At 44.0% G+C, this 19,825-nt stretch overlaps 1 protein-coding gene across 11 annotated transcripts in view; it reads right to left on the bottom strand.

Moving 5' to 3' along the window:
* The window catches only part of PUM2 (pumilio RNA binding family member 2), a 79,677-nt gene that overhangs the window by 43,677 nt on the left and 16,175 nt on the right, over positions 1-19,825 (bottom strand). For 7 of the 11 annotated variants that reach the window (XM_031949583.1, XM_031949585.1, XM_031949586.1 and 4 more), the window contains exons 2-5: positions 16,747-16,815; positions 10,931-11,039; positions 3,544-3,731; positions 2,684-2,853 (exon numbers count right to left, since the gene is read on the bottom strand). In XM_031949583.1, coding sequence (XP_031805443.1) covers positions 2,684-2,853; positions 3,544-3,731; positions 10,931-11,039; positions 16,747-16,797 — 518 coding nt within the window. In that variant the 5' untranslated portion in view covers positions 16,798-16,815. Of the gene's footprint in view, positions 1-2,683; positions 2,854-3,543; positions 3,732-10,930; positions 11,040-14,968; positions 15,050-16,113; positions 16,160-16,746; positions 16,816-19,825 lie in introns of those variants that run through there. The other 4 variants (XM_023495316.2, XM_031949587.1, XM_031949588.1 and 1 more) reach the window with 4 other exon arrangements.

The following is a 19,825-nucleotide window of genomic DNA, read 5'->3' as shown; positions in this document are numbered from 1 at the left end:
AGGGGCAAGATGAAGATACCTGTGTGGGACAACAAGACAGAAGAACTGACAATGGAGGCCAAAGCTGAATAACCAGATGAGAGAATTGGGTGGGAGGGAAGGAAAGGGATTGGACGCTGGGACTAGAGCTAGAGGAGGAGCAGACTGAGAGAACATCATGGCAGAGGCACCCGCGCCATTTGGGTTGGAGGAAGAGGCTGAACGCCAGGCAGCAGCAAGCGAAGAGAGCCTGAGCTAAGGAGGTGGACCTCATCTGTGGAGACAGCCTTCTCAAGGTGGGTCACAAAAGGCAGGAGAGGAGGGGACCAGAACAAACAAGACAGGAAGAGATTCTTTTCTGAGGATGAAGGAAAGAAGCAGGATTGGCAAGAGCAGCAAAGCAGCCTACAGATGAGCACAGACTACAAGTGAGAAGAGGAGAGAGGACAATCTGCTGCAGGAGAGGGGATGGGGTGGAGAGAGCAGAGACTTCAGATGGTGAAAGGGATCTGAGAGGGGGGAGGAGAGGTCTGGAGAAGCAGGTTTGGGACAATAGAGCCAATGGAGGAGACGCCCCACTCTCTGCCGATTAGCGCAGTTTCCTTCAGCAGTCCACGAGTGGGAGTGAAAGCAAGAGGATGGCCAGAGGGAGCTGGGCCTGAGCAACTGGACCAGAGGTCTGAGCACTTGAGACAGGACACCAACAGAGAGGAAGTTGGTTGCCGAACAGGGGAGGAGAAAGTTGTTAGAACTGGGGATAGCCTGGCAAAGCACCACGGGGTCAGCTGGAGATCACAGTGAGGGATGATCAGAGCTCCTGACCACGGACAGGGTCTTTGGGAGCAGGGATGAGAGCAGGGCTGGGCCATCTTTGGGTATGATTGGAAGCCAGCTGAGGGTGGGCAGGCCTGAGCCCAGCAGGCCCCCAAGAACCAGCAGGCCCCTAGAGGACAGAGGGAGACTAGGAGTGACGGTGGCGTGCTGCAGAGCACCATATACTTCAGATGTATGTCACGACAAGCTGGATAACCTACGAGGCCCTTTAAGCATCTTTATTTCTTCTTCATGTTTTTCTCCAGATACTGAGGAGATGATCACGTTCTTTCTCCGCGACTGACATTGGGACAAGTCTACAAATTCATCCAAACAGAGAAACCACATTCTGCTCTCATTTTATCTGTTCAGGATGACACTCGGACTCATTTCCATGATGAATAAATAAAATAAGGACAAAATGAGCAGACCTGAAAAAATCTTCCAAGTTTCTGAGGAAAGCTTTGAAGCTACAACTGCGAGGATGCTAGGATGACACACCAATGGCTGGCTGTTTTTGAAAAATGTTATATGTCATCTAGTAACTGAAGTTGAATCCACAATAATTAGTAACATTAAGAAATAACAGCATTATTAACATAGAACAGAATTAGAACATTCATTTGAATGCAAAGCATTTATACTCAAGAAATCAAAACTGCACTCACTCACAAACATCTTTTTTAAAAAACACATTTGTTTTTTTAAAAAACGCTAATAGGAAGCTGGTCTCTCCATGGTTACTGGGGTTAGGGTTTGCCCCTTTCAGTGGTGCCATTTTTCTTGCTATAGTTAATGTTGTTTTAACACTTCAATTATAAATATGTGGATCTTAAGGAGTTATAGTCAGTCAACTCACTATTAAATAATTAGTCTTGGAAGAAATTTGTGTTAGACATAAGCTGGGAAGCAAATGCAAAATGCATTTTCGAAATGTAATTCTTTCCATTTCATAGAGTTCATTTCTTTTAAATGAACTCTTTAAAAGAGACTTATTAGTTTTAGAGGCTGTTTTGCACGCAGGAGATCTTTACGTACGTCACCGATTTTAAAATCATCTTAATTCTTTGTCTCCCTCGTTGTAACTATATAAAAGCAGTGGCTTTAAACACTAGTTCCTCTGGGCGTGTGGACAGGCTTTTAGACAAAATTTAGTATCTGCTCTGATATGAGCAGATAGACAGGAAATAGGAAGAAATGATTTGTAAAATTTAGACAATTTGGTGTTCTAAGATGCCTTCAAAGGAAAAGATCCAGGATGTCTGTAGATGACTGGGCCATGTTAATTCCTCAAAAGCAATGGAGTACATTCTTCAGAATAACTCCCAAATCTCCATCATCTGCGGTCTTCTCGCCATCAAAACCAACATGAATTCACTCAGCAAGGTCATGGTAGGGTCACAGATACATTAAAGGCCTTCATTTTTCTAAGCCAAACTATTAAGGGGATGAGAAGGGGGAGGAGAAAGTGGAAGGAAGGGGAGGAGAGAGGAGTGAGGAGAGGAGGGAAAAGGGAGGATTCACTGCCAAGAGCTCAGACAAGAGGTGCCATTGGACAGAGAAGGGGAGAGGCTGAAATGGGACATTCCCTACGTTTTGGCAGGGGAGAATACAGAAAAAGAATGTGAGCTCTCACTCGTGGGACAAGAGATGACAGTGCTGTTCATTTGAAATGCTTCAAAGGACTTGCATTTCCCATGAATTATTCTAAGGATCCACAGAGTTCAAGAAAACCAACTAGCCTGGCTTACAAGTAACCAAAAAAAAAAAAAAACCATACTCCCAGGCAGTAGCAACACAGACAGAATGGGAAGCACCTGGAAAACCGTCTGAATGAGCCCCACAGACCAGGAAGGACATGCTTGTCTTCTGGAGAAAGTGAAAATCTTACTTAAAATCTTTGCAATCGGCATCCATTCCATTTGGCAACCCTCTGCCTTTTATTTTAGAATCCTCCTCATCTCCTTGTTTAAGATCTCTGTCTGTGTCCTCCTCAAACGGAGAAGCCTTGCCTTTCTCATCTCCTTTCTCAGGTCCATCTGTTTCAGCATCTCTAGGGCCCTGAGGAGAAAGAATCTGTTTGATTCTGAATATTTAATAGCACACAAAAAAGGCACCATAAGGTGACCTAAATCTACGCTGCTGCAGTGCACGGAAACAACAAATAGACTTTGAAGTTTAATTGAGTGGTTCACTTGTTTACCAAAGGCCGGAATTGGAATATAAAACCATCATCATTTATAATGGAAGCGCTAATGGCAACCTTAACTATAGCGGGGCTAGGAAAGCATTAACACCACAAATACAATGACTGGTGATTGCTAAAGAGATAGAAAGGGGGAGAGAGAGACAGAAACAGAGAGACAAAAGAGAGAGAAACAGAGACAGAGATACAGAAAGACAAAGAGAGAGGGAGAGACAGAGATAGTGTCTCCTTTCCTTGGAATTAAAAGGGGCCATATTCAAATTGTAAAGTGCAGGGCTATCCCCTACAAAGAATTAAAATTTCATCTTGAAGATTGGTTGAGGAAGTTACAGGGGCTTATACTTTGTGTCAAGATTAAGCCCCAAACGCTCCCCAAATGGCTCCTCTTTTTCTCCATTTTAGGATTCCTTAAATAAGGAGGACTGGGGACAATAACTAGGTATTCTCCCTAAATGTATTAAGATAACCAAATAATCAAAAAACCGAAACAGAACCAAATTAAACACAAAGGACTGAGTCTTTCTTCTAAGAACAGAGGTACTTACAAAAGCTCCTTTCCTAAATCGAGAATCCAATTTATCTGCAGGAGAAGAACTTAATACATATTCTACCATGCTCACGCCAAGGCCTCCACTTTCGGATCGAGGAGACAGAATTGCATTTACTTCACTGTTTCCATGAAAACCCTGTCCAGGTCTTCTCTGTACCATAATAGGTTGGGACATCGAATGGTCTGTTTGGAAGAAAGAACAAAATTAAAAACATGTCAACTTCCAAATTGCACAAAGATGTTAACGAGTTAACAAAGGGAAGAAAACCCCCTCCCCCGTTTTATTTTAGCTGCTGCTTACTACAGCTCTCCGGGAGGTTACGTGTTTGGCAGTCATTCAGATGATGAACACCCTTTGTGCTGCTGGGAAGAAGACAGGAAGAACCACCTGCAATTAAGAGCAGGGTCTTGGGGAATAAGTTAAAACAGCAGACAAACTGGAAGAACTAGAGTCCCCGAGGGTTGCAGAGCAGCCTCAGGATAATAATTTCCTCAAAAGAACTATCAGAACAAGCTAGAGGGGAGAGGAATGCCGAGGGTTCACCCAACAGGAAGCAGCCTCCCCAGCACACACCAAAGTAGCACCAAGCAAGATGCTTAAAAGCTGGATCTCCTGCAAGATGAAAAGCCTTCCAAAGGCCAACAATTCTAACTACCTGGTCCACACAATAGTTTCTTGTGAGAAAGATTTATAAGCAGGCCACTTACGTGTGGATAAAATTAAGTCCTTTTGAGAATTTTCAGCTTAAGTAAAACTTCATCAATAATTTTATCAATACTTTTATTACTACTATAGAAGGGGGAAAGAGAAAAAAGGGAAAAACTTATTGGGGTGGGTAGGGGAGTGTAAGTTAGCTCAGAAATAATAAGTACCATATGCCAGGCACTGTGCAAAGCACATTACAAAATTATTTCATTTGCTCTTCAACAACCCAAGGAGATAACTACTACTAAGATGCCCATTTTCCAGTTAAGAAAAAGGAGGCAAACAAAAATTGGGTGGCTTAGCCAAGTACACAGTGATTGTCTGAGGCTGGACAAAAACCAGAATTCCTGACTCCAGACTCATTACCCTACCCGCCTACTGTGCATCCTGAGTGCCAGGGAAAAAAGGATAAAGATGGTTTAAGATAAGTGAAAGTACGAATGATTACATAACATAAACTCAGATATAGTAAGGAAGGCAAAATTTAGTATTAAAAGAACTTTTGTCAAAAAAGTTTTATAAATGGCTTCCACAAGATTGCAGTGTCTCAGTGCATTCTCTAGTCAATCTAATCAATGTGAAAATCAGCTCTGAAGGCTGATGAGGTGGTTAAGCCCAGCCAACAGTAACCAGCAAATAAAACCTAATTATTCACTTAGAAAAACCCAGCAAGGTGGGGCATAGCACAAAGCTTCTTAAACTATGAGTTGGGGCCCCAGATGGGCTCACAGAATTCTGGCAAGAATAAAAGGTTTCGGGACTCAATGACCAAAAGTTAATTCCAAATCAAACTCCCCATGAATCTGAGGAATTCTGGCAGCATTTGCTCCTGTTGCATCATGTGATTTCACTGCATCCCTGATTCTAAACACACAACATGCACACTTTGCACTCCACACGCACCAACACTGCCACAAACATCAGATTCAAGACAGGGTCAAATAAAAGTATCTCAGGTGAAAAGAGGCCGTGAAAAAATCTCAGAAGGCCTGGGTTTGGGATCAGAGAGACCCCTGTCTGGATTCTCCCTCAGACCCTTCCTAGTTGCACTGCAAGCTCAGCCAAGTTTCAGAACTCTTCATCCCTTAGAGGGAAGTGGACTGGAGTGGCAACCTCTACGGTTCCACCTGCTCTAACTTTGACCTGCCTGTGCTAATAGTAAATACACTCAACATGGACAGCCATGGCCCATTTCTAACTAAATTCGGATTCTCAATTGCAGGTTAAGGTTGATCCACTTTTACCTGCTCTGTGAAGGCCTTACTGCTGACCAAGCCTGACCCCTCAAATGGGCTCAAGATGCCCTTCCGACAGAAGGCTCCCCCCTCACTCCTCCCCGCTCTCATTGGCCATCAACCTCGCCTCCACTTTCTCTCCTCAGTCTCTGACAATCTGGTTTCCAACCTCATCATTCCACCCCAAGTGCAGTCTCCAGAGTCAGAAATAATCTCTTAGTTGCCAGATCCAAAGCTCTTGTCTCAGTCAGTCCTCGTGCCCCTTGGGCCTCTGGGCAGTCTTTTCAGGACAGGCTTCCCCCCTGGCTTTCCTCCCACCTAAGACATTTAGATAAAGAAACTCCCAGTTACAGGATGGTGACCTATCTCCAGCTTCCATTCCCAGAGAGCAGGGAGAATGCTAGCCAGTCTCCACCCCCAGGGACTCCTGGCTTGAAGATCCACTTCAAACACACTTGGAAGAAACAAAGTATCTTACCCAGAACTCCATTGACTCACTGATGGAAGCAGCAAAGTTTCATTTGCATTCTTGCAAGAATGGGTGCCTAGGTTAGTAAACACAGTTTGAAAACGGCCATGGCTGCATTTTTTTCTTATTTTGCAGTGCAAGTCCCTCCCCTGACACCCCACTAAGGGAATGTTTCAGAAGTTATACCAGGTGAATCTCCAGCGCTCATCACATAAACCAGCCCCTGCCCCCATTCTTATGGGGGAAGAACAGTGGGCAAAGTCCAGAGGCTCCTCCTGTTCAAATCTAAAACCTCCATCCCTGCTTGTATTCTTTGATGTCCTTGTGGTTCCCAGCCTCCCTTTTCTTGTTTCAATTTACTAATCTGCTTCACTTTTCCAATTTACTTTTCCTAATTGTGGAAACTAAAGCCCCATCTGATGCTCACACACTCCATGCCCTGCTTCTCTTAAGTGAACAGCTGTTATTCAGCTCTCTGGCCTTTCGGCTCCTACAACTTTTCTGAAAAGGCCCGAGGGGCATTAGGGGCCCTTCGGACAGATGTGAGCAATGTGTGCTAGCAGCCAAAAAGGCCCACACACTCTCCAGCTGAGTCACTCAGGGCCTAAGGAGTCAAGTCTCACTGGGCCTCCTGTCTCTCGGACTGAAACTCAAGTTAAGCGAGGTCATTGAAAAGCTGGAATCACACCAGCTGAGCATGGACTCCGGGACGGGAGGAAGCTCTGAGGGACACAATGGACAGATCTGGATATCTGAAGGACTCTAATGCAAAGGGCAACGAGGTGGTACAGCAGACAGAGCACTGAGCCTGGGGAGTCAGGAAGGCCTGCGTTCAAATTCAGTTCCAGAAACTTCCTAGATGTGTGACCCTGAGCAAGTCACTTCACCCTGTCTGCCTCAGTTCTCCTATCAGTAAAATGAGCTGGAGAAGGAATCACTACAAATGGGGTCAAACAACAACTGAAAAAGAACAATATTTGTGTTGTTTCCTCCATTCACCCCCTCCTGAGGAGTGAACCTGCAAAGGGTTCTGCTGGGTCTGGATGGCAAGGAAGGAAGCTGGCACTGAGAACCTGTCTCTTTTTTCCTATGGGCAGGTTCTTTTTTTTCTTTTTTCTTCCCTTTATTTTTTCCTAAAAAGGCTTCAACTAAAAGCTGCACAAGGCGACTCCTCTATGCTAGGACCAAGAAGCCACAGGACAAAGGGAACATCACTGGCCATGACCCCAGGAAGCTCTGCCTCCACACCCTGCCCTCACTCCATGGTGCCTGTGTGACCAAGGACAAGTCTCCTAAAATGAGCAAGTGTTGGAATCCTTACAAAGTGTTAAGTCATTAGAAGTTGATAGAGACAATAATTATCTAATTTAGCCTGGCTCAGTATGATTGATCTGATCCTACAAGGAGATGTTATGGGCCAAAACCTGAAACAAGGTACTAAGTAGAACTAATAGGAAACAATGCTTGTGTTCACACCTTTAGAGAGCTCATATAAACAAGAAGCTCTTAGGGCCAGAGAGCACACTGGGAGGAAACCCATAATCCCACTCGCTCAGAGGAGGAGTTAACTTTTGGGAGATCATATATAAGAAGTGGACAGAGGCTCAGTCAGTTCCACTGAAAAGATTGAGAGGGGAGTGACAAGTTAGTTCAGGAGAAGCCCTCTCTCGGAGGCGCCACCAGATTCATCTCATCTCACACCACTGTGGTGGCTGGGCTCCTGCACTTCCCCCACTGAGACCAAGGCTGGTCTGAAAGGCTCTCCAGAAAGCTGCCCAGCCCCAGGCAAGGAGGCAAGACAGATTCGTTCCAACTTTCACCTCTGTGTTGGCTGGAGGCTGAAGAAAGCAGAGGCAGAAGCAAAGGACAAAGCTAAAGCTGCAAGAACTCTTAGAACCAAGGAGAGAGAGAGAGGCCTCTAAGAAAGCTAACCGGGCTATATTAAAGGACACAATAAAAGATCTGAACTTTTAGCACCTGGCTACATTTGGGTGATTATTTACTTTCAACTGAAACTAAGGCTGCCTCCAGAAAACTTCCCCAAGAAACCTGCTCCCAGAGAGAACCATTATATTTTAAAGAAAAAGAACACCACAAGCAAGTTTCTAAGATTGTGAGTTCCAGAGGAACTGTCCCTTCATGTAGGCCTTTCCACACCAGGAGTACCTGGCACTAATCAAATCTCAGGGGATCCGTTTTTCTTCTCAAAATGGATTGCCCAAAGACTAAGCTCCCTGACTGACCTACAAAGTTCCTTCTAGCATACATCAGTCATGCTGTGATCCTTCTAATTCCTTTTTTAAATCGGCTCTGGAAATCTTTTTTTGCTTTATTAAAAATTTTGAAAACTATATTGATATCATTATAGTAATGTAATGTATAATAATATGTAATAGTTTACATTGACGCCTATTGTTTTAAGAGATCCACAGGCCAGCCCAGATTGCCAAAAGGGTCTGTGACACACATTAAGTCACGAAACCCTACTTAAGACACAAAGTGCTCCAAAGTGAAAAGTCAGCTTTCAATTGAAAAAGCAGGAAAGAACCGAAACTGGTCATGTGACCCAGTAATCAACTCCCCAGCCATGCTCCCATTGCTAGCTTCTAACTTGGACCTTGAAGTTCCCTTCTTGCTCCATCAACTATCATTTATGGAATACCTACTATGTGTTGGATATTGCACTTAAAGCTTTTGATTACTAAAAAATTAAAGAAAGAAAAGAAAAAAGGCAAAAATCAATCCCTCCTACTCTAGGTTCACAGTCTAACAAGACAAAATGCATCATGTCCCAACAAGAGACAGACAGGAGAGCTTAGGAGAAAATGCAGGGAGAAAGGATCAGAGAATAATGAAGCCCCACGGCCAGGTCTGCCATTCACCACCTCCTTATAGGGAAGGGTCCCAGATGCGTTCCCTCTCCAAAGAGGGGGGAAGAGGGCCCAAGGAGCGGGATGCTAAGGAGATGGGAGTTTCAGAATTCATTTAATCTTGCAAGATGAGATTTTAGGGACAAATCGGGACACACGGGCAGAAATGATATCAGAGTAACATGGGCAGAACGGCACCTCCAAAAAATTAATCTGTCAGGCTCAGTAGAAAGCTGGACCGGAGCTCGGCAGCCCCTCAACAGGTATGAAGTGACGAGGGTCTGGACCGGGCTGATAATAAGAGTCAGATAAGAAGGGAGCACATGCGTGTTACACACACACACACACACACACACACACACTACCAGGATCATCAGGATTTGACACTGACTGAATAAGGGGCTGTGGAAGTGAGGTCTCAATGCCAGGAGGTGGAGTGACTGGGAGGATGACAGCTTCCCTGAGAACAATATAGAATTCAGAAAGGAGAAGGTTTGGGAGCAGAGCATTTAAGATGCATCTCAGGCTGCCGAGTACCTCCCAGCCATTTCCAGTTCACATCCCCACAGAACCTTCTCTCCCTTGCCAGCTCTGACAGCCAATCAATACTCCCCAAATACCTGTCATGGCACAGAGACATTCTCTTTGCTTTTGTGTCCCCCACAACACACGGGAAGCACTTAAATTCTATTCATCCAATCATTCAAGTGTCTGATTTAGTCTGGCAAAAAACTTACTTTGGATTTTATGAACTCTTATAAATACTTCAACAGAATTAAAAAGCCCCACAGAACATTTTCCAAAGTTAAAATTATACCATCATTATCAGAGACACATTTCCAGAATACATAACTGCATTTTTAAAAATAGAAGCAACAACATGGTTAACCTATGGGGCAGGTGACTCTCTAGCCAGCCAGCCATACTGATGTACATCCCTCTTTCTTTGTTCCCCCTTCATTGCAACAGCTCTTTTGTGTTTCTTCATGTGATCTCATTTATCCCCATTTTACCTCCCCTTTCTGAATATAAAAATAAATGCCTAATTCAACTAGGAATGCTCAACTTTTCAATGGCTTCTATTAACTTGAACACAACATGCTAAAATGGTCACCAAGATAAGAAAGCAATCTTATCCTCAATTTTCTGAAACAGAATTGAAGAGAATCTTAAAATGTGTTAACATGCAGTTTCAAAGAATAAAACAAAGTAAAATTCTGACAAAGTACACATTAAATTTACAATGCAATTACATCATTAAATTGTTAATGTCTCTAAATCCTAGTCTTAAAAGACTCATTCATTTAGATAAGACATCAAGAACATTTTGCTGGCTTAAAAATATCTCACTACTCATATACGCATTGACCCTAATGATATCACTCGTACAAGCACACACATAAGCTTACTGACATGAACTACAAACAAAGGGCATAATCTGGCTCTGATTTGATCCATTCATTCAAGCAAAATTCTTGACTTCAGAAATTATTCAGTGCTTAAAGATTCTAAGGATTATGAATAATTTTAGATTTGGATAATAAGAGCCCAGAGAAGAGTGACCTATAAAGGGGGAAGACGGGAGGGAAAGTCCAGGTGAGGAAGCACTGAGGTACACAGGCAAAGGGGACCTGAGAGCTACTGTGTCAGAGGCAAGATGCCAGCTAACTCCAGGCTATTTCATTCTCTTAACTCCCAGGAGTTAGAATCCAAACTGATCAATTCATTTTTCTTGCAGCAATCTCTCTCATGCACAGAGTAGTGCCTACCCCGACTCCCTTCCCTTCCCTCTCCCTAGGTTTGGCCTGGCTTTCAATAAGAAGGGGTCACCACATCCCTCCTGTATGATCAGGTCCTTAGAGACCTAGGGTTCATCTGCTAGTGTTACCTCCCCAAAGAAACTCTTAGTTTATCAACATTTTGAAGCCACAGGGGCTGCTAGCTAGGGATTTGGAAAGAGACAGATAGGTGTGTGCTCTACAACTTGATTTAAAACATTAAATCCTAAACAGCAAGCATGTCAGCACCATCTCCTTGGTAAGCAACACAGAGAAATGAGAATTAGTAGAGCAATGATTGATTCACAGAAAGTCTTCACTTACGAGGAGTACCCCAAGCAGTCTCTCTCCATTCATCGTCCCCAAGAAAGACGCTTTTTTGTCCATCTTTTGTGGAATCATCAGGTTCCCAAAATTTTTTGGTAGGCAAAAGCTAATTTGGAAAGAAGAAAATAATAATGTTTAGGCTTTGCTATAAACACCAAAATTCATCATAAAGTCAAAGAGAAAGCATTTAATACATTTAATACTTAAAACTACTCTAAGAAAATCTGGGAGGGGTACAGCCCATCCATTCATTTGACTTACTCAAAACAGATGCATAAAACTGCTCATCCTCAGACATGGCGATTCCACATTTAGGGCTTAAACTCAAACCAAGAAGCTAAAAACATGAATTTGCACAAATGTGTTCACAGCATCACCGTGTAAGGTACCAGGAATGGGAAGCGACACACACAGACCACAAGAGAGCAGCCAAACACATCAGGGCACGAGGACATTATGGAATTTAACAGTTAGGCAAAAAAAAGGAAGAGGTGATAGATGCAATGAGCTAAGAGGGCCAGACTTAGGGGTCTGAAGACCTGGGTTCCAATAGGACTGGGAGGCCCTGGGTCTGGGCGCTTCCCTGGGACCTATTGATGCCACAATTTTGCCTGAGTGGAAGAAATATCCCCCCCCCCCCCCCCAAATCTTCCCATGTGGGTCTAGGACAAAAGAAGCATGTGAGCTCTCAGATGGCTGTCCTACTATGGGATGACATCAGTGCCAAAATACAAAGAAACGGTCAAGTCCAAGCATTCCACACCAAAAGCCCCAAAAGGGGGCTGGGGTGAAAATATCACTGGATCACTGGGAGAAGGGGGAGGAGACAGGGATGACAAGTTGTTTATTAAAAGGGAAAAATTTTCTAGTCTTTTTGATTTTTTTTTTTTAAATCCCTTTAAGTCCATGACTACCTATCAATCAACTGTGTATCAGGACTGGGGACACAAAAACAAGAGCCCTCCAGGCTTTTGTGGAACAATGGGATGCCCTTTCTTCGGATGCATGAAGCCCTCCCCACAATCCACCACTTCTGCTCAGCACTACCTTTCCAGACAAGGAAGTTCACCTTAAGGAGCTACAGCAAACTCCCCAGTAAATGCAGCGAAGAGAAAAGGAGTTGCCTCCCAAAGGCATGTGAACACTGACATGGAGGGAAGTTGGCTCAGCCGTGGCCACAGAGCTACTCCAGCCTCTAGAGGGGCATGAATTTAAGTGTGACGCCCCATATCAGTGGGGCTCTGAATGCTAGGCTACCTTCTACAACTGGACAAATTATAGGAAACATTCAAGGGATATTGGGGTAAATGGGGTAAAGGGGTAGAAGGGAGGGCAGGGGGGACAGGACAGGGAATAGGAAGACAAGGTCAAAGCTAATTTCATAATCATAAGAGACATTTTAATTTCTAAAATGGTAAATATCTGGAGTTCTGACTCATAATCACAATGACACATAATCTTAGAGGGGCTCCTGGTCATTTTTAAGCACATAAAGTAGTCCAAAAGTTTTGAGATATTTTTCCCCAAAGAATTTTATGATTAGTTTTTCACATGATCTCTATTTTCTAATATATCCTCACTTTTCCTCCTAGAGATCCATTCCTTACTATTTTCTTAAAAAAAAAAAAAAAAGAGAGAGAGAGAGAGAGAGAGAGAGAGAGAGAGAGGAAAAGAAAGTTTGTTAAAATTAATCCATACCTCACAAAGCCTGCCACATGCGACGTTCCACACCCATTGTCTCCCACTTCTGACTCCCGGAAGAAAAAGTGATTTCTCCATCTCCCCCAGACAAGGAGCCATGTCTCAGCCTCTGAATGCAGGGCTTCTCTCCCTACCTACTCCCACTCTGCCTCTCCAATATTCTAAGAACACAGTTCTCTCTCTCAGAGGGATTTTCTGCCTTTCACTTCGCGCATTCTACCCTCCTCTCCCCAGTGTCCTTCCTCGTTTTGGCGGTGGTAGTGAGCAGAATCAGACGTAGACCTGAACAGGAAACCATTAGCCTTGTTCTAGACTCCTCCCCTGATCTTACCTGTGTGATCAGAGTCTTGCCTGGAAAATGTGCTAATGTGCTTAGTATGGCTTCCTGCCCAAGATACTCTGAGGTCCAACTAAACCAAGGGAGATACTTTGCTAACCCTAAAGTGATCTCATTATCCCTGCCCTGTCCTACAGAAAGGACCTACTCCGACTCAATCACTGAACTACAGACAGTCCTTTATTGAGGATTACTCCAGACTGAGTGGGAGAAAAGGAAAGTAAGCTTTCCACTGACTTGACCCCTCCAAAGGCTGAAACCCTGCAAGTTTTCCTCTTAATCAGCTAACTAAGCTATGCTTAGGGAACTTAGATACTAGAGATTTAAAGTTCAGATGCAAGTCACTGATTCCAAATACTAACAGTCTATACTCCTAAATTTGCCTTTTAAAAGCACTAAAAATGCACCTTCGACTCTTAATTCCCTTCCCTTGGGCACAGTGACCTCAAGTAAATCCCACATTCCAAGATATTTAGAACAGATGCTTTAGCTAACTCAAATATTGAAATGGATGTTGTCCCACTAGGGGCAGAGCAGCAGGTGTTGCCCTTGAAGGTGTCTGCCTTTTCCTGGGATGACTTCAACAGATTCATCTCAGTTTCCAAAAAAATTCCAAGTTTTTAGACACTAAAAAGTCAAAAAAGTGCCCAGAAAAGCCTTGCAGAACCTTCACATTTCTTAATATAGTAGCTAATAAGGAAAACCACAAATCCCTTCCTTTTAAAACCCCGCAGTCCAAAGTATCTCAGTCTAAGTCACCACTGAAATCCATCTCCACTCAAAACATGCTCTCTCCAAAGTTATCAAAAGCCTCTCCCTAACAATCCAATTAGCCCGGCCCACTCATATCCCTGTGACTTCTTCCCCTGGTCTGTGCTTTCCTTGGCTACTCTTCACTTTATGGAAACTCCTGCCTTAGGGGCTAGCCATTCCACGAGTTCTAGAGCCAGTGAATTATTTGAGCTTTTAGGCCATGCTTCTATTCTGTCTTCACAGCTACAGAGAAAATCCCTGCCAAAAAAACCCCTGTCACCTCCAATTCTGCCCTGATCCATCAGCCTCATGATCCTGTCCAAGAAGCAAGGAAGCTGCTCCGGCACAATTTCCTGGACTCCCACTGGCTCCTTCTCTAAGTGCTCACAAAGAAGTCCTCTGCTAAAATATTCTGGAACTTGGCCAGGAAGCCAAGTCAAGAACACCACTCTCCACTTTGCCAGTGACTACGTTCCCTCCCTGTTTCTCCTTCTAGAAAGCCAAGCCCTAGTAAATGGTATAATAAAGGAAAAGGAGAGAGCCTGAGTCAATAAGAGTGGCGTTTCAAGTTAGGAGAAAAACCCTCCCCCCTCCTTCAAATTAAATTCTGCCTAAGCTAGGATCAGAGGGTGGGAGCTCTTCCTATATTAGCTGCAATAAAATTCACGTTGAGAAAGATAATCCCCTGTCCTTGGAGGTTACTTTAAAAGAAATGGGGCAGAATGCTGCTGCTCAGAAGGCTACATCCCACTGCCTTAGGACCAGGTAGACAAAACCAGCTATGGGTTACAAGCTGAAATGGCAGCAACTCTGGGGACAGAGTGATGCAAATTCAACCTCAATAATGGAAAAGGAAATTAAAAAAACAACAACACGAAAGCCAAGTCCTGAGAAGTGGAGGCTCACTGAAATCATTTATCTCTGGCACTGAAGGAGAGGACATTATCATCAGCAGCATCCACAAGGGGCATCCCACAGCCATGCAATGTTTTGAACTTTAGATGTCGGTAACTCCACTCACTTCCTAGAAAGTGAATGCGCTGAGTTAAGAGAACAATTAAATCCCATGTTTGCACAGTGGTTTGGACCCAGGTCATTCTATGGAAAAGACCTTTTCATAAAAACAGGAGTTGGAGATTTAAGAAAATAACAAAGAAAAACTTCATGGATGCTGACACTTACTTACTTCAACACTTAAGTTTACAGAGTGGAAGAAATTCTGGGGTGGAACAAAAACACCTCACCTGTCAGAGGGCAGGAGGAGAGGAAGGCTGGTGAGAGACCCCCACAGGCAAAGAAGGAATTCCCTGAAGGTTCCTAGCTGCCTGTGAGACGGGGAAAGACAGAAAGGCTGGTGGGAGACAGATACCCAGAGAAGAAAAGCTGCACAGGTTTTGGAGTCACCTGTCACAGGGGGCAGGATTCAGGGGCTTGGATGACGAAAAATGAAACTGGACTTCGGGCCACAGGAGTTTCTCAGTGTCATTTAAATAGCTCTGCTAATTGCCACAACACCCCCAGTATCGGTTCAAATTACAAACGGGAGGATGCCGCAGCCCCTCCAATTGCACAAAAACCTAACTTTTCTATGAAAGAGATTACCAATGAATGGTATTTTGCAGTAACTACATTTCTTACTACAATAGAACTATCCTTTTGTCCTTGGAGGGAAAGCTGTCCCGCTGACCCTTTTCAGGGGATCTTTAAATTGTGGACAGTGCTTTGCTGAGGACTTGTTTTGACTAGCCCCAAATCCTGGGGTTCCCTCTTCTCCCTTTCTAAGAATGGGGCTGGTGGACACAAATGATGGGTCTAGAGCCAGTGGAGAGTCACTAATTGGTCCCTTAGCCTTGGCAGCCAGTCTCCAGCCTGTTTGGCAGGGGCGGCTTCTTGGAGGGGAAGAAACAGCACTAAGTTGCCAGGTCTGTGCCTATGCCTCTTCTGCCACAGATGCTGACCTTGGCCAGCATGTTTCTTGTCTGCAAAGGGGCAGGGCTGTGGCTGTGGTAAGGCTATCCTAGGGGACCCTTGGCAAGAACACATCCCTGGCTTGGGACCCAGAACTGACTTGGCCATACAGCAGACTCTGTGGCAGTGCGTTTAGGGAAGGGGCAAAAAGGCTGAGGACTGGTCTTGATAGGGAGAAACTGTCTGAACATGGTGAGCTTCAGCAAGCTCTCAGCTCTTATCAGACAGTTTAGGATGACACAATCCTAACAGCAGCATTATGTGAGGTACTTCAGACAACAACATGGAAGCCATCAGGACACTTACTGTCATCAATTAATGGTTCTTGATTTCTCCACAGTGGAGCACTGAGTATTAGTGTGAAAGGGGGTTAATCTGAGGAGTCACAAAGACCCCACTTTTAATCCTCATGGATACTTACTAACTGTGTGACCTGGCCAAGACAAGGAGCCTCCCCGGGGCCTCAGCTGATTCATGTATAAAATAGAAATAAGAAGACCTATGATCACTCATTTAATAGGGGTACTACGAGAACTAAATGATTAAAGTTAGCATTCTATATTCATTAAGGTTTAGAGGTGTCAGTTCATTATTAGGCAGGTTCCTCTGAGATGTGGTGGTGGTGAAGGGCAGGAGAAGAAAAGGGAAGCTTGGGAGGCTGCAGGCCACTAGACTGACCCATGACTGGCCACAAACCACAGCCCTCAAAAGCAGGCACTTGCCAAACAGCAGAACAGGAAGGGAGACTGACCTGCAGCGCTCAGCACAAAACTAAGCTAACCGAGGGGTTTCACACTCTACCTGAACCCCAAGCGCTCTGACAAACTCAGTGAATCCCCCAGATGCAAATCACCACATTAAAAACCCACAACCACAAGGAGCTGTAAATTAAAACCTGGGGTGGGAGGGGTGGAGAGTGGGAGTGGCCTGAGAGTGATTTGGGGCCCTTTAGAAAAACTACTGTCACTTTCAATGTGTGAATAAATTTCTCACTGATGTTTCCAGGGACCGAGTCCAAAGTCTTCTGTGAATGTTCGTGTCTGTAAATATTTACCTCTCCCATTCCCCGAGATTCTAATGCAAGAGCTTGAAAATCATGATTCATTTCATCCACAGATCAAACCTGTTGGATAATAAAAAGAAAAGGAAAAAAAATTAGACTCTTCCTTAATCTTTAGCATTGGCATTTCTGCACTACTCCCTCCCCACTCCCCCAGAGCCATGGAAAAGACAATTTGTGGAAAACCTCTAGCGAGGATTCTCTCAACAAAGGAGGTGCTCGTATCCCTATCAATCACTGCTCATTATTTTACAGGTAAGTCTTCTGCATTCATCATTTCCAATAGAACTGAGATTTCATGAAGTCCTTTTTATGCCCATTATAATATGCATACACCAATGAGCCGCTCGTGTGCTCAGGGACACATCATAGCTTCCCTGGAACAGGGCTGCTGGGGTTCTACTCGTCACTCAGAACTGAACAGCTTCTGGGCCAAGTGCTCCAACTATAAATTCCTCCTCTCTTAGCGGTCCTTTAAATGTCTGCTATTCATTTAGTCTTATTCTTCACTCACCCGCTCACTCGCCTCCTTCCTACCTGCCCATATGGGTGTTCATGAGTCAAAGGCGCTGCCAGCAAAGAAATCACCTACCTCCCACCACCACCTCCAGACATTTACCCCTTATTACACACTCCTATATTCAACCCTTTATTACCAAGTGGCCTTTGTCTTATTTCTCTGGGACAGAGAAAGACAAGGAAGCAGCTAGAACCCTCCTGCTCTCTCTCTCCCCATGAGGTTCAGCTCTAATACCATCCCTCCAAACAATAAGGATAAGTACTTCAAAGTTGGCCAAAACTTTCTGACACATGAATTCATTTAGTCATCACCAGACCCCTGGGAGGAAGGTGTGATTACATATTCTATAAAACCCAAGCACTGCAGCCACTGTTGCCTTGCCGCTCCCATAAAAAGGAACACCTCTTGGGGCACATCTGAGGATATCCCCAAACTCAGCAGGCCATCTCCCAGCTTCATGGCTTTGCATGGGCAACAAACACGCAAGCGCGCGCGCGCGTGCGCACGCACACGCACACACACACACACACACACACAATTAATGAAATATCTAAGTAAAAAAGGAGAATTGCAACTCCATTAAGACCTGATGGATGGGCAGGATTTGAAGAAACAAAGGCTGGGAGGCAAAAAGGATCTTCTGAAAACATTGGGCACGCTGAGCCCAAGAGCAAAGGGTCAAAGACCAATATGAGGCCTTCAACTTGCTCTGCTCCCCTGATAGGGAAGAACTAGGACCAATTCAGCCAAAGGTCTGACTAAGGGCAGGGGAAGAAAGGGGCTGGGGCTTGAGGCTTCAGTCTTTGACATCCCTCTCAATACCAACCCTAATCTGAAAAGAAGATGGGGCCAGGGCACAGGGAGGATTGCCAGTGGAAGAGATGGGTATGGGGAACACATGCATGGCAATGACAGAAACATTATTTATAAGTATGTATAAGTATATGGATAGAGCCAAGAGGAAATTAATGTAGGAGGAGGGCATACATGAAGCTGAAAAAGGACACACAATCCGCATGGCCATGATCTTCTGGATGCCACATGGATAGATAGTTTTCCAAACAGCCCAGGTCTGGTAGGGCTGTTGCCCTACCAGCAAGATGCAGCGGTGGCCAACACCCTAATGACCCGGATATCTGCCCAAATTCTTTTTCAGCCTCTAAAGAAAGGAGAAATCCACAAAGGAAAAGCCTATTCTTGCTAAGATTCCCATCAATGAGGAAGAAATGGGAACCTGGTAGGGAACTATCATCTTAGAATTAGTGTGACATCCATACCAGACTTCTGGAGAAGAGATTTCAAAGGATTCAGAAAACCAAGAAGTGGGAAGTTCTCATAGACCAAAATTGTTTAAGGGAAAGGAGGTAAGAAGGGATGCATTTAGAATGACATTCTGAAGAAAGAATTTTTGAGAAGGAAAAAGGGAAGGTAGGAAGGTGCCAAACAAAAATAAAGTAGACACAGAGGAAACTTAACTCACTTGGATTTAAGAGAGATTATGCGGAAGACTGAAGGAAGGGCAAGTAAAGGAGGATAAACACAGAGCACCTTCCAGTACAGTCAAGCTTCTAATACCCTAGGCTTACAAGGACAACTGTGGTCAACAAAAAAATGGGCAGTTTTCTGATGGGAGATCAAGAGAGACAAACCCACCACCCACACAGGGGGGAATAAGGGACAAGGGAGAAGGCGTGGGCTCAACCCAATCCAATTTTCTTCCACCCTCTTTGGCTTGGAAAGGTAAAACAAAAATTACTTTGGGGGTTAAACAGGTGAGAGTCATCACAGCAAAGCAAACCATATCCTCAAGGACTTACATTGAATACCAGATGATTTTTGCATTAGCATTCAGCAACCTTGGAATGATTAGGAAGGTTAGAAAGCACAGGAGAGATTCCAGAAGGACTTGAGAAGAGGCCCCAATTTGCAAAAACAGAAAGAAAATGGGATCAGCCAACTTTAGGTCATATCATCACAAGTACAGTTAGTGAAAATCCAGGAAAGACAGCATCATATGTTTAGGCAAGACAACAGAAACTCAAGACTGTTCAAGTTCAAAGAAGTGTGAGTCCTAGTGAGTTTTTCAAGCAAAAAACTGTAGATCACTTGTTGAGAATAACATATAGGGGTCATTCTTAGCTGCAGCCTAGACTGGTACCTGACCCTTTTCCACCCAGATTGTGAGTCTATAATCCCCCCAACAAGAACAAATAGCTGAATTCATGTAACAAACCCAACTTCAGTGAATCAATATAAGCATCAGGAAAGAAGGAATAAATACCTGAATGATATTTCACAGTGATTGCTGCCAAGTTCTTCCTATATTTTATACAATAGTTTCTATAGTATTCTAACTAGAATGATAGAAAAAGAATTGCAGACCCAAACTAAATATGTTTTTTCCAAATAGGAGCAAAATTTGAACTCACCAGAATGGCTGATAAAAGAGGGTAAAAAAGTGCTTGGAAAGAAAAGATCTAAAGAGTGTAATCTGAACTCATTCATTGAGTCTCATCTTATCCAACCATCTTATTTTACAAAAGAAACTCAAGC

Source organism: Sarcophilus harrisii, chromosome 2 (assembly GCF_902635505.1).
Source record: "Sarcophilus harrisii chromosome 2, mSarHar1.11, whole genome shotgun sequence".
Classification (NCBI taxonomy): domain Eukaryota; kingdom Metazoa; phylum Chordata; class Mammalia; order Dasyuromorphia; family Dasyuridae; genus Sarcophilus; species Sarcophilus harrisii.
The sequence above is the reverse complement of the archived record's forward strand: the minus strand, read 5'-3'. Positions and strand labels throughout refer to the sequence as shown.